The 12,713-nt window shown below is 48.1% G+C and overlaps 1 protein-coding gene across 1 annotated transcript in view; it reads left to right on the top strand.

Annotated features, from left to right (window-relative positions):
- Positions 1–12,418, top strand: part of PES1 (pescadillo ribosomal biogenesis factor 1) — a 210,061-nt gene extending 197,643 nt beyond the window's left edge. Inside the window, exon 15 of the mRNA XM_069214643.1 lies at positions 11,480–12,418. Within this exon, the coding sequence (XP_069070744.1) occupies positions 11,480–11,563 (84 nt within the window). The 3' untranslated portion in view covers positions 11,564–12,418. The remainder of the gene's footprint in view (positions 1–11,479) is intronic.
- The last annotated feature ends 295 nt before the right edge of the window (positions 12,419–12,713 follow it).

Below are 12,713 nucleotides of genomic sequence, written 5' to 3'. Positions count from 1 at the left end.
CCCCTTGGTAGCTTGGCAGAGCAGTAGGCTTAACCTCAGAGTGCTAGGTGTAAAGTATTTGTACCAACACACACAGTAACTTAATGAAAACACTACAAAATGACACAACACAGGTTTAGAAAAATAGGAAATATTTATCTAAACAAAACAAGACCAAAACGACAAAAATCCACCATACACAAGTCAAGTTATCAATTAAAAATCCCTGAGACTTCAAACAACAGCAAAGACTTCTCTCTGCCAGCACCTGGAGTCTCTAGGGAGACTCCTACTCTGCCCTGTGGTGCCCATCCAGTTCCTGGGACCCTGAAAGGAGAAGCTGGCAGCCTAAAGACAAGAAAATCCACGCACAGAGCGCCGTGCGGGGAAAAGATCGACGCGAATTCGATCTGCGGCTGAAAAACGACGCGCCGCCGGCTCCGCAGCTGAGAAACGACGCTCGCAGGAAACGCGACCGAAAAATCGACGCACGGAGCAGGAGAAACGACGCGCAGCATCGCTGACGGAGGCTGGGAGATCGCAACCTGCGTGGCGGGATCTTCAACTCATCGTGCGGCTGGATTTTTTACTATAGTACCGCCGTGCGGGGTTATTTTCGACGCACACCCGCCCGTGCGGGGTTATTTTTTACGCACACCAGGTACATTTTCACTCTAGCAGCGCTAGTGTGTTTTTAAGACTACTCAAAGACTCTTTTTGATTTTTAATTGATAACTTGACTTGTGTATGGTGGATTTTTGTCGTTTTGGTCTTGTTTTGTTTAGATAAATATTTCCTATTTTTCTAACCCTGTGTTGTCATTTTGTAGTGTTTTCATTAAGTTACTGTGTGTGTTGGTACAAATACTTTACACCTAGCACTCTGAGGTTAAGCCTACTGCTCTGCCAAGCTACCAAGGGGGTAAGCAGGGGTTAGCTGAGGGTGATTCTCTTTTACCCTGACTAGAGTGAGGGTCTTTGCTTGAACAGGTGGTAACCTGACTGTCAACCAAGGACCCCATTTCTAACATTGGAAGCAGCGACGGGATAGGACTTGCGCTTGCACAATACCATTGTAGACCATCACATGTTTGGCTTCTCTTAACTTTCTCTCTTTGGTCATTTTTCCTGTTGTCAGTTCTCACTCTTGGGTATTGTGGTTGTCACAGTTGAGTTATTTGTACCTTTTCAAGTTGGGGCTTACCTTTGATTTAGAGGACCTGCCGTTTTACACGCAGGGGGAATTAGAGGGGTTCTGTAGAGAGAGAGGGCTGCCTGTAGAAGGGGACCTCAGGAGATCTCTGAATTTCTTTGAAAGGTTTGTGACATTTACCCAGGGAGGGAGTGTGCTTAGGGGGTACCCAGAGGATCCTGAGTGTAGCGAGGGTTTCCAATGGGAGGGCTCCCAGACCTCATCCCTAGAGAGTGGTAGAGAGACTGATCAGGAGGGTGAGAATGACCGGTTGGGGACGCCAGTTGACAGGGAAGGCGCCAGTGATAGGGAGTCCCTTGCTGGGTCCAGTGTAAGAAGCAGGGCTACCTCTCATTCCTTGACGCCTGATGAGCTAAGAGATAGGCGGAAGAGAGGGACCTGAAGTTGCAGTTAGCGCGCCTAGCTGTTGAGGAGAGAAGGGCTGAGGTAGAGAAGGCCTTAGTACAGGAGAGAATGGCAGAGAGGGCCTTTGCCAGAGAAAGACTCGCTCTAGAGCGCAGTCTGAAGGTTCTGGACTCACCAGCGCTGCAGGTGGAGTCCAGTGGTGGCAGCAATGTACAGTGCTGTAGCAAAGATGTTCCTCACATACCCATAGATCTGGTACCTAGGTTCCAAGAGGGGGGTGACATACGTCAGTGGTTAAAGGAATATGAGAAGGCTCTGGTAGAGCGCAGGATCCCTGAAAAGGATTGGGGAACTGGCCTAGGGAGTTTTATTCCTGAGGAGGGGAGGGATGCCCTACTGACTCTAGAAGAGAGTGACAGGGAGGGTTACTCCGCTGTGAAGAACGCACTGATTATGAAGTATGGTTTTTCCCCTGAGGAATACAGAAAAAGGTTTAGGGGTGGTAAGAAACTGTCCCACCAGTCTTGGGAGGAGTTTGTGGAGGATTGCTGCATTGCACTAGATGGATGGGTGAAGGGTAGCACAGTAAACAATTTTGAAGGGCTGTTTAATCTGATTCTCAGAGAGCACCTGTTTCGTTGTTGTTTTTCAGAGTTACGCCAACACTTGTCAGTGTGTGAGCTCTCTGACCCCAGGGAGCTTGCAAAGGAGGCAGACTTCTGGTTGCGTACCAGAGGGTCTGGTGTGGCATTAGGGGGTGTTCCTAATGAGAGTGGTCTAGGTGTTTCCCAACAAGGTGTGGTGGGAAAGGAATGGAGTGTCCCAGGTAGGTCCCAGTGGACTGGGATGGGTGAGGGACCCCATGTCCCGTCTCTGAGGAGAGGGAATGGGGCTGGGCTGAGGCCCAAGGTGCCCAAGATACCGTCCCAGGCCCCTGAAGGTTCCATGAGTGAACGCCAGGAGGTGAGCCTAACCTGTGCCGTAGGGCCAGCTGTTCGGAAGGATCCCATTTTGTCATTAGGACTTAGGCGGGTGGCTGGTGATAGCGTTCTGCCGGTCCTGGTGTCTGGTAGTCTCGCTCTACAGCGGAGGAGGTGGAAATCCAGGCATAGGGTTGAGAGGGGGCTGCGGGCCCCAGTGGAGAACCTGGAGGGTCAGGGGTCAGCTCTGAGTGCAGAGCCCCTCAGGAATGACCTTGGTGAGACCATTTCTGGGCTGGGAGGAATCCAGACTCTGTCAGATGGGCAGAGGTCAGGAGACCTGCGCCAGCCAGACTCTTGTGTGGCCCTTGGGGAAAGTGTTTCCCTGGTGGGGGGTAGGTGTGCCCCCCCAGGAAGTCCTGGTGCGCCAGGCAAGGATTCAACCGCAGGGTGGTGACTCTGGATTGGATGATCAGGTTCAGGGGGTAAACTCTGACCTGATGGGGAGTACGTGTGCTCCCAAGGAAGTCCTGGTGCGCCAGGCAGTGGTTCAACCGCAGGGTAGTGACTCTGGGTTGGATTGCCAGATTCAGGGGGTAAGCTCTGATCTGGTAGGGGGTAGGTGTGCTCCCAAGGAAGTCCTGGTTCGCTGGGCAATGGTCCAGTCTAAGGGTGTCGTCCCTGGACTAGATAGACAGGTTCAGGGGGTAAACTCTGATCTGGTTGGGGGGGGCAGTTAGTGTGCTCACCCCCCGTGTGAAACTTCTGGTGGCTTCTCCCGAGGTGGGGAGACGCAGGACTCTTCGAAGTGGGGTTCAGGGAGGGGGAAGCCCGCCCCGGACCCCGGTGCAACCCAAGGGTGTCTTCCCTAGATTGGGTGGTCAGTCGCCAGGTAGTGATCCTGGGCTGGCGAGAAAGTTGTGCAGGGCTGCTGTACCCAGCACCCTGGCAAGTGTGGATTCTGGTGATACCCCTCCTAAGAGAGGAGGGCGGGATCCTAGAAGGAGGGGTAGAGGGAGGAGAGCCTCGCCTCTAGCCCCTGTAGAACCTATGGGTGCGGACCCTAGGTTGGTGGATCAGTGGCAGGGTAGAGCCCCTGAACTGATCGGAAATGGAGTGGAGACAGGTTGCTTTGCACCTGGGGCTACCGCCCCCCACTCATTATGGTTTCAGAGACCAGAGGCTCCTAGATGGCCTGGGGCCTGGTTCTTGCCATTGGCAGCTAGAGAATCCCCGTGGGTTGGTCTAGGCTGCCTGGGACGCATTGACAGAGAGATCCCAGTGGAGTCAGGAAGGCGTAGAACTGGAACATGCCCCTGCTGTTGTGGGCCTGGGTCCTTGTTCTATCGCCCCAATCAGGGAAGTACATCAAGGTATTGATTGTTCTCCCCTGGCTTTTGGCTGGTAGGGGGTTGTGTTGGACTTTTGGCCATACGCATGGTCATCCCTAGTCTTTTTGCCTCCTTCCTCCTGGTTTTTCTGACCTCTCGCTGTTGGCTCTAGGACTCTGAGAACTTTATCACTGCTGACCAGTGCTAAAGTGCAGGTGCTCTCCCATCTAAAGTTGGTATGATTGGCTTATACCTAATTGGCATATTTAATTTACCTATAAGTCCCTTGTACAGTGGTATCTCTATACCCAGGGCCTGTAAATTAAATACTACTAGTGGGCCTGCAGCGCTTCTTGCGCCACCCACTGAAGTAGACTTTCAAACCTGTCTCAGGCCTGCTAGCGCAGGGCCTGTGTGCGCAGTTTTCTGCCACAGGGACCTGGCATCTAAATTTACTTGCCAGGCCCAGAACTCCCCTTTTACTACATGTAAGTCACCCCTAAAGTACGCCCTAGCTAGCCCTATGGGCAGGGTGCCATGTATGTAGAAAGGCAGGACATGTGCCATATTGCATGGCCTGTCCTAGTAGTGACAAACAGCCTAACTTGGTGTCTCACTGCTGTGAGTGCTGCCTTCTCATAGGATTGCATTAGAAATGCCCTGCCTTATGTGTAAGGGGTATTGTCTGATTTATGAGGGGTAGCGTAGGCGTGTTTGGTATGGTTGTGATGGTGATAATAAATACTGCTTACTGGTGTGGGTGTATTTTTTATTACTATCACAGAAATGCCACTTCTAGAAAGTGCGCATTTATCTGTGCTTATAATTCTGGTGTTTTGCAGCTTGACTCCTATCCACGTCTGGGCAGAGTGACAGTTGGGGCTTTGTGCATACTTTTCAGACAGCCTGTACACAGGGAGGGTGGAGGTGTCACCGAGGTGCATCTGCATACTGAATAGTCTTCCTGGGCTGAGAGAAGGGGGAGGCGGGGCACACCTGCATTTGTAAAGACTGTGCCCTGGCCTCACACAATAGGGTCGTTAACCCCCCACTGATGTTTGGAGCCTGTGCTGAAAGGAGAGAGGGGGCACTCCCAGAACCAGTTGTAACTGGCTGGAACCTCCTCTCCCTACCATTGTAAAACACTGTAAGAACTAACTATAAGTACAGGGGAATTTTCCCCACAATTTGAACATTCTTGGAACTTGAAACTGGACACAGAACGCTGATGAATGGACTCACCAGGAAACCGCCATGGACTGCTGCTGCTGTGCTGACCTGTGACCTGCCTGGTCACTAGGAGGAACTGCCACCATCTGTACCCCTTGTGCTGGCCTGTAGCTGGGCCCACCAGCCCTGTGCTCCTTCTTGTTTAGTTGTTCCCAGGGTCAGGGTGCTGTGGCCCCTGACCCCTGCAACGATCTTTTACATCTTTGCCAGGAGGGAGCGCGAGGCGCCCCCCTCCCCCTTTAAAGGATTTCCCTGACTTGGGCCCCCCCTTGGAGAGGGCCGGTGGAGGCCCGGGGGGCCCCCCAGTGATCACGGGTCCCAGAAGGGGCCCGTCAAAAATTCAGAGAGGGTGCGTGCCGCCCCTCTCGGTCTGCCATGTTGAGGGAGGCCCTCGTTTTTGCGCAGAGGAGCGCCGGGGGCCCCATTAGTTGTTTTAGGCACTGGAAGTGCCTCCCCATCAAGACAGGTACTTTTAAATGGACCAATATGTTCCTAATCTAAAGTTCTTTCTACAGACTTTGCTATTATGATATATTGCCTACCTGTTCTATGATGCTTTTACATATGTGTGCACATGTTCCTTTTATGGGCGTGACTTGCTAATATGTTTCCCTAACTTGCCATAGGTTTTCTAATGTTCCTACTATGGGCGTTTTATGATATTCTTATGACAAGTGTTCTAATGTGATTACGTGTTTCCTGACTACTGCTTATGTTGCAGAATACTGAGTAACCTGTGTGTTATGTGTGACTACTGCTAGTTTGCAGAGTAACTAATGTGTAACGTTCTGACAACTGCTAAGGTAGCAGGATAGTACTATTATGTGATGTTGGTCTGATAATTACGTTGTGTACAATACAGTATATTTTCATATAATCTGGTGTTGTGTTTCCTTTGTGGTGGGGATATTGCGTCACAGGTGTGTGTGTGTGTTGTGCAAACGCTTTACACATTGCCTCCGGGTTAAGCCTGACTGCTCGTGCCAAGCTACCAAGGGGGTGAGCAGGGGTTATCTTGGAAGTGTAACTCCCTTGCCCTGACTAGAGTGGGTAAGTTCTGCCTGGCTGAGGTGCATACCCTAGCCAACCAGAAACCCCATTTCTAACAACTAGCTTGGATCAGGGAGCCCTTAAATACAAGATTTAGGGGTGTTTTTAGGGTTAGAGGGCAGTAGCCAAAGGCTACTGTCCCTGAGGGTGGCTACACCCTCTTGGTGCTCACTCCCTTAGGGGAGAGGAGCACATTCCTATCCCTGTTGGCCCTGATTCTCCAAACCAAGATGGAGGATTCTGCAAGGAGGGGGTCACTTTAGCTCTGGACACCTTAGGAGTGGTCCTGGCTGAGGTAGTGACTCCGCCTTGTTTTTCCTAATTATCCCTCTGGACTTGCTGCCAAAAGTGGGAGCTTTGTCCATGGGCTGGGCATCTCCACTAGCTGGAGTGCCCTGGGGCATTGTAACACTAAGCCTGAGCCTTTGAGGCTCACTGCTAGGTATTACAGTTCCTCCGGGGGTGAAGCACCTCCACCCAGTGCAGGCTTTGTTTCTGGCCCCAGAGAGCACAAAGGCTCTCACCCTATGGGGGTCAGAAACTCGTCTCTCAGTGGCAGGCTGGCACAGACCAGTCAGTCCTGCACTGAAGGATTGGGTAAAATACAGGGCGCATCTCTAAGATGGCCTATGTGTGCATTTTTTTATAAATCCAACACTAGCATTAATGTGGGTTTATTATTGTGAGAAGTTTGATACCAGACGTCCCAGTATTCAGTGTAGCCATTAGGAAATTGTGGCATTTGTTTTGTCAAACTCCTAGACCATATAGTTAATATGGCCACACTGTACTTACAATGTCTAAGAATGAACTTGGACACTGTAGGGGCATATTGCTTGTGCAGCTATGCCCTCACCTGTGGTATAGTGCACCCTGTGTTAGGGCTATAAGGCCTGCTAGAAGGGTGACTTACCTATGCCACAGGCAGTGTTTTGTGTGCATGGCACCCTGGGGGGGGACAGAGGGGGTGCCATGCCGACTTTGCCCTTTTCTCCCCACCAACACACACAATCTGCAGTGTGCAGGTGTTAGGTTAGGGGGTCACTTAGGGTGGCACAACACATGCTGCAGCCCTTAGGTACCTTCCCTGGTTACAGGGCCCTTGGTACCACTGGTACCTTTTACAAGGGGACCTATCTGTGTGCTAGTTGTGGAAACAATTGTACCTTTTTAGTGAAAGAACACTGGTGCTGGGGTCTGGTTAGCAGGGTCCCAGCACACACTCAGTCAAGTCAGCATCAATATCTGGTGAAACGTTGAGGTGTAACTGCACCAAGGGGCATTTTCCTACAGACATGCTATGTGGCCCTACTATAGATGTCCAAAGGAGGACAGATCATCCGAATCAAAGCAACACCAGATCTGTAAGTATGCAAAACGGAAATGTGTGCCACCCTAAATAAGCCAAACTCAACTTAGCAGCGTGGTTCCTGAGTACCTAAAGTTTGGACACTTGCAGCTACCCCCACAAGACCATGGAAATGTGGAAAGAGGCTTAAAAGCTAAGAACTAGGAAGTGCTACCCAGGTAAGTGGATTAGATATATCTACTGGTGCAACAACAACAAAAAATGAAGACAAGTACAGAACATAGTACAATACTAACATAGCTTACCCATCTAAAGGACAGCGGTCTGACCTATGCATCACTTAAGGTCCGCTGAGCCACTATAGCCACATACACAATTGGAACAACAGGGAACAGCCTCTTCACACTTCTGGTAGTGAAAATATTCCTGGAAGGATCAAAGAGTGAAGTCAACAAGACATATCGCTGATGACCGAGCCATTTGAGCCAATGCACAAAACGGAGCTGAAGTTTTTAACCCTAAAGACTGCATTCCTAGTAGCGATCACATCACTTTGCAGAGTCAGTGAGCTGCAAGCATGATCCAGGAACCATCTCTTCAAAGACAAGGTTGTCCTGCAATTACACCCACAGTTTCTACCAAAGGTGGAATTGTAATTCCACGTCAACCAAAGCATCCAACTACCTGCCTTTTTCCAAGGTTCAATGTTACAGACCAGAAGGCCACTGCACACATTGGACGAGCAAAGAGCGCACATGTACTACCTGACGAGAGAAAGAAAATATGAAAAGTGAACTAGCTCTTCTTTTGCCAGGGCAAGCAACGGCACACCAGTAACCAAGGGGTCGATCCCAAGATTGATAGGGAAAACTATCCAGACCCTCCTACACAAGGGCAGGAAAAACATTACCCGCACGCCCCAGGGCGTACTCAACCAGGAAGAAGGGTACAACACTAGCGTTCCAAGGAAATGTACCCAATGGCGACATCTGTATGTCTGCGGTTTGGTCATCCCCACACAAACTTTTCGAAACACTACTGTGTGGACATTAAGGTAAACAGAGAAGCACAGGTGGGACAGAGTGCTACCACACCTATTTGTCTGCCCAACCAACCTAACACTGCTATGTAATCAGAAGCATCGCTTGTGAATCCAGAAAAGGAGTTATTTTACAGAACAAAATGGTTAATTATCAGTAGTAGTAATTTTGCAGCCTGAAGCGTATTCCGTGTTCACATGTGACCCACCCGCTTCCCCAGAAATGGGGTTAAAGCCAAACTGGCGAGGTGAACAGTACTTCAGGAAAAGGAAAGTTCTAAGTAGGTCAGATGCCAGAGGAAAAAAAATCTGAAGATGGAGACCACGCACAGGAACTTCTGGGGTACCATCCAGTGTGTCACAAGCGATGGAAAAGAGGAGGTTGAAGATGATTCTGGACTCAACCACTAGATGGCGGAGAAACCTCTTCAGCCTGCAAAACTACTCCTGCTGTAGGAAACCGTATTGTTACTCATTTCACAGATCAGACAGTGTCTCATGTGATGGCCATTTCAAGATAATTCAATGAACATTGCCCCTCTTGAGTCCCAGATGCTTCAGAATGGATTCCTAGGATGGCTAGAATGCCAGCATAGGAGAATCAAAATTCAAAAGTTTGTGCTTAGAAAAGGACACGGTTCTTCACATCTTGAGATTGGAGTTCCTTTAAGATTCTGTGCCCTGAAATACCTTGTGAATTTGTCAAATGAAAGTAAGTGCTCATTCCCATCAACATGTATCTTTTACATGCACAAACGGCAGTTGTGTAGTCCAACTCCTACCCTTTCTGACACAGTGATTTTTGGTCATGGCCAAGGATCTTCAGCTCTGCTTAATTGATTTAGTTGGGCTTATCAGGTTGGTCGTATGATGGAACAATGCGTTCCGTTGCAACACATGCTTTTACCACCCATGCGTTACAAAGAGAATGCCATTAGCATGCGTAACCTTTGCCACACATGCCTTTACAACGAATTACGTTGTAAAAGCATGAATGTTAAAGGCATATGCGTGGTAAATGTCTTCACTGTCCCCTGCCCTGTGGTCCTAAATGTGGTCCCTGGAGCTACTACGCTCCCTCAGCCCTTCTGAAACGACCCATCCCCAGCCCTAAGCCCTAAAACCAGACCCCAGCTTAACACCTCCATGCCACCAGCATGACACCCGCCCCCCAGGCCTTCTAAAAACTACCCGACCCCTACCCTAAGCCCTAAAACCAGGCCCCCAGTGTGACACCCACAGCCCTGCTAAAAACTTCCCAACCCCTGCCCTAAAAACAGACACCAACGTGCCCCCACCCCTCCCCCTCAGCCCTTCTAAAAATAAAATAAAAAAAAAGATACCCGTCCCCTGAGCCCCAAAACGGTACCCTTGCCTCCTGCCCTGGGCCCTGACCCCCCCCCCCCCCCCCCCCCCCCCCCCCCCCCAAAAAAACCGTACCCCTAAAACGGTGGAGCCGCTCCAAGTGACTCCATATATAACGCTGCTTAAATGGGCAATGGATAGTCAGTTATGGTATTTATTTATTCTTTAATGTATAGTTGCAAAACTGAGCTCTGGTATCTTGAATAATTATCCTGGGTTGTTTTTAAGTTTGTGTATGCTTTGGAGGTGGTAAGTATCGATCGGTTGCCTTTCACTGTGGAAAGGCAAAGTTCCCTAAGTAAAGCGTCGGAAGAATTGAGGAGGGAGGAAGAAGGGAGTTTTGCTCCTCCTTTCTTCCAAAGTGTCGCTTCTGTTGCTGAGATTTTACGGTTACCAGAAGACACCAGGACACCACACTGTACCTCGTGTCTGGATCCTGATGCCCAGGTGCCCATCCTGTCGTGGAAGCACCCGTTCAGCAATAACCCCTGCTCCAGCAGGAGAAAGAATAGCTCAATTTTTCACACTGGCTGTGTGAGGCGGACTAACTTCCTGAAATGTCTCGTTGCAGAGCGAGGTTGTAATTGTGAAGTGCTCTACTTAGGAAGCATCACCTATTTACTTTAAGGACGTGTGAAACGTAAGACTTTTGAGTCGTCTGCTTTCAATGGCATTAAACAGGTACTGCCGACTTTGTCTGTTAGTGGGTAAGTTAGAAAGGTAGACACATTTCAAACATCTGAAGTGGAAGACACCCAGCCAATCAACTGAAGCGTGCACTTCACGCCACTGATTATCCCGTAGACTGAGTACTCAGGGTTTGCACTGACTTATTATTATAAATATTCTGCAGAGTAGGATATCCCTCCCACTGCTTATAGCTACAGATATTCAGCTCCTGTCCTGGTGAGACCTGAATATTAGGGAGTTGAAACGTCAACTACTTTAACCTACTCAAGATTATTTTCGAAAGAAAGTTTAGACTTTTTTGGGATTGTAGTAAATTTATACTCAGTTTCGTAGTTTGGTCACTGTTTTCACTATGCACTTCGCATCTGCACTATTTTGTGAATATAAGTATGTTGAAAGAACCTAATGTGAATTAGAAGATATGGGCTGGTCTTTCGTATATTGGGATACATCGTATACAAAACTATGGGTGTCCCGACCACTAAATGAAATCACCTTTGAGTGACACCTAGGGAGCCACTGAGTTGGGTTTTTTTAGTGTGTTTTTTTTATTTTTTTATTTTTATTTTAGATTCCTATTCCCATGTCTCCTTCATGGGTTTTGGGGGTTTGCCCTGTGATATATTTCTTTCGCTTAGTTTTTTTTTTTTTTTTTTTGCATTATTGACATAGTACTGCGTGGAGGATGGTTGTAATGTTAGTGTACAGTCACCACAGGTTCTGTCCGTTGTACACTAAAAATGGTAAAACTGTAATATGATTGTTGTGCACTTTGTGATGTTATTCTAGCTGCGAATACTGACCTTTGTTATTACTGATGGGTTTTATGTGTCTGTGCTCTGATGTGCATTATTGATTATATGTTTCTTTCATTGAGCTGTGCTTTGTTGCTGCCATTGTGCGGTGTCTTGAGCTCTTCTGCTTATTATCTGCCAAATAGTATTTGTGACGAGATGGTCTAGTGGGAAGTTTAAATCTTAATTTTTCTTTTCTTTTTTTCTCAAAACAGGCCAATAAGCTGGCAGCAAAGAGAAAGGCCCATGACGACTCTGTTAAACCACAGAAGAAGAAATTTAAAAAGTTAAAGGAATAACAATGAGAAACGTGAAACAACGCATGGACATTGCTAAAAGTCTACAACTGGTGCCTGTGACCCAGAGTGTGCAAATCAGGCCTGACCTCAAATGGAAAAAAAACTAAAGATAGCATAACTCTGACCTTGCGCACCAACTATGGCATAACACCACGAGAATATCACCCAAAGTGGAGACATCTCATCGAACACCCACAGAGATATCACGGAAAGCTGTTATTAACCCAGAACATTAAACAATGGAAATCCAGTTTCTGTTCCAAGGGAACAGTCTTTAGAGTGTGACTAGCAGCCTAATAAGACATGCCAGTATGATTTTGAAATATGACCCCACACCCTAAAGCAACCTTTTTAGGAGTGAACTTTGGCCTTTCACCACAAGATCAGGATTGAAACCTTGCACCAATACACACAAAACATTGGAGCATGACTCCTCTCTTACGCCAGATTCCCTAAAACACCATCACAACGAGAAGAGCTCTGGTCTGAAGTACTATTGAATGCCATGGCTCTCTTTGAAAAACCTCATCCATCGCAAGAATGACTCCAATAATTTCTCTGGAAGCAGATACCTCAGTAATCTGAAACTAGAATGACTAAAATGTGTCCTTGCTGAGTGTGGTAATCTAATCTGAGGCTTCAGTGGCGTAGTGAAGCTTCCTACCACATGTCAACTTTGTAAGAATGAACTTGGTCTTTGTCTAGTGTCCCCTTCAGACTCCTACTAGTTCATATAGCTGCATTCTGCAACCTGTGGTTGCTAACTACCCGCAACCTCCACGACCCCACCCCCTCCAGAATCATTTGTGAAAAATGTGGTTTAATAAAACAAAAAAGGTTGAAAGTTTCATAAAACATTTATCCTTGAAGGCCTACACTTAAACCCAGTCAGTTTGTTCGGGGTGGCGCAGTTATGTTGTGTTGCCTCTGCTGACCATAGCTGGATGTGCCCACTTGCGTACCCAGCTGCCTCTAGGTACCATTTGCTCTTTTGGGTGGGTCATTTTTGACTATAAGAAAAATATTGATCTTTTTCACAAAGAATGCTGGCATTTAATAATGTACTTCCGTATGCAGTCGGAGGCAAAGTGCCTCTGGAAAAAGTACTGAAATGACTCACAACAAGGGGCGTGTTCTGTATTAGTGTGTC

Source organism: Pleurodeles waltl, chromosome 11, assembly GCF_031143425.1.
Source record: "Pleurodeles waltl isolate 20211129_DDA chromosome 11, aPleWal1.hap1.20221129, whole genome shotgun sequence".
In the NCBI taxonomy this organism is placed as follows: Eukaryota; Metazoa; Chordata; class Amphibia; order Caudata; family Salamandridae; genus Pleurodeles; species Pleurodeles waltl.
This window is presented reverse-complemented; position numbering and strand designations above follow the sequence as displayed.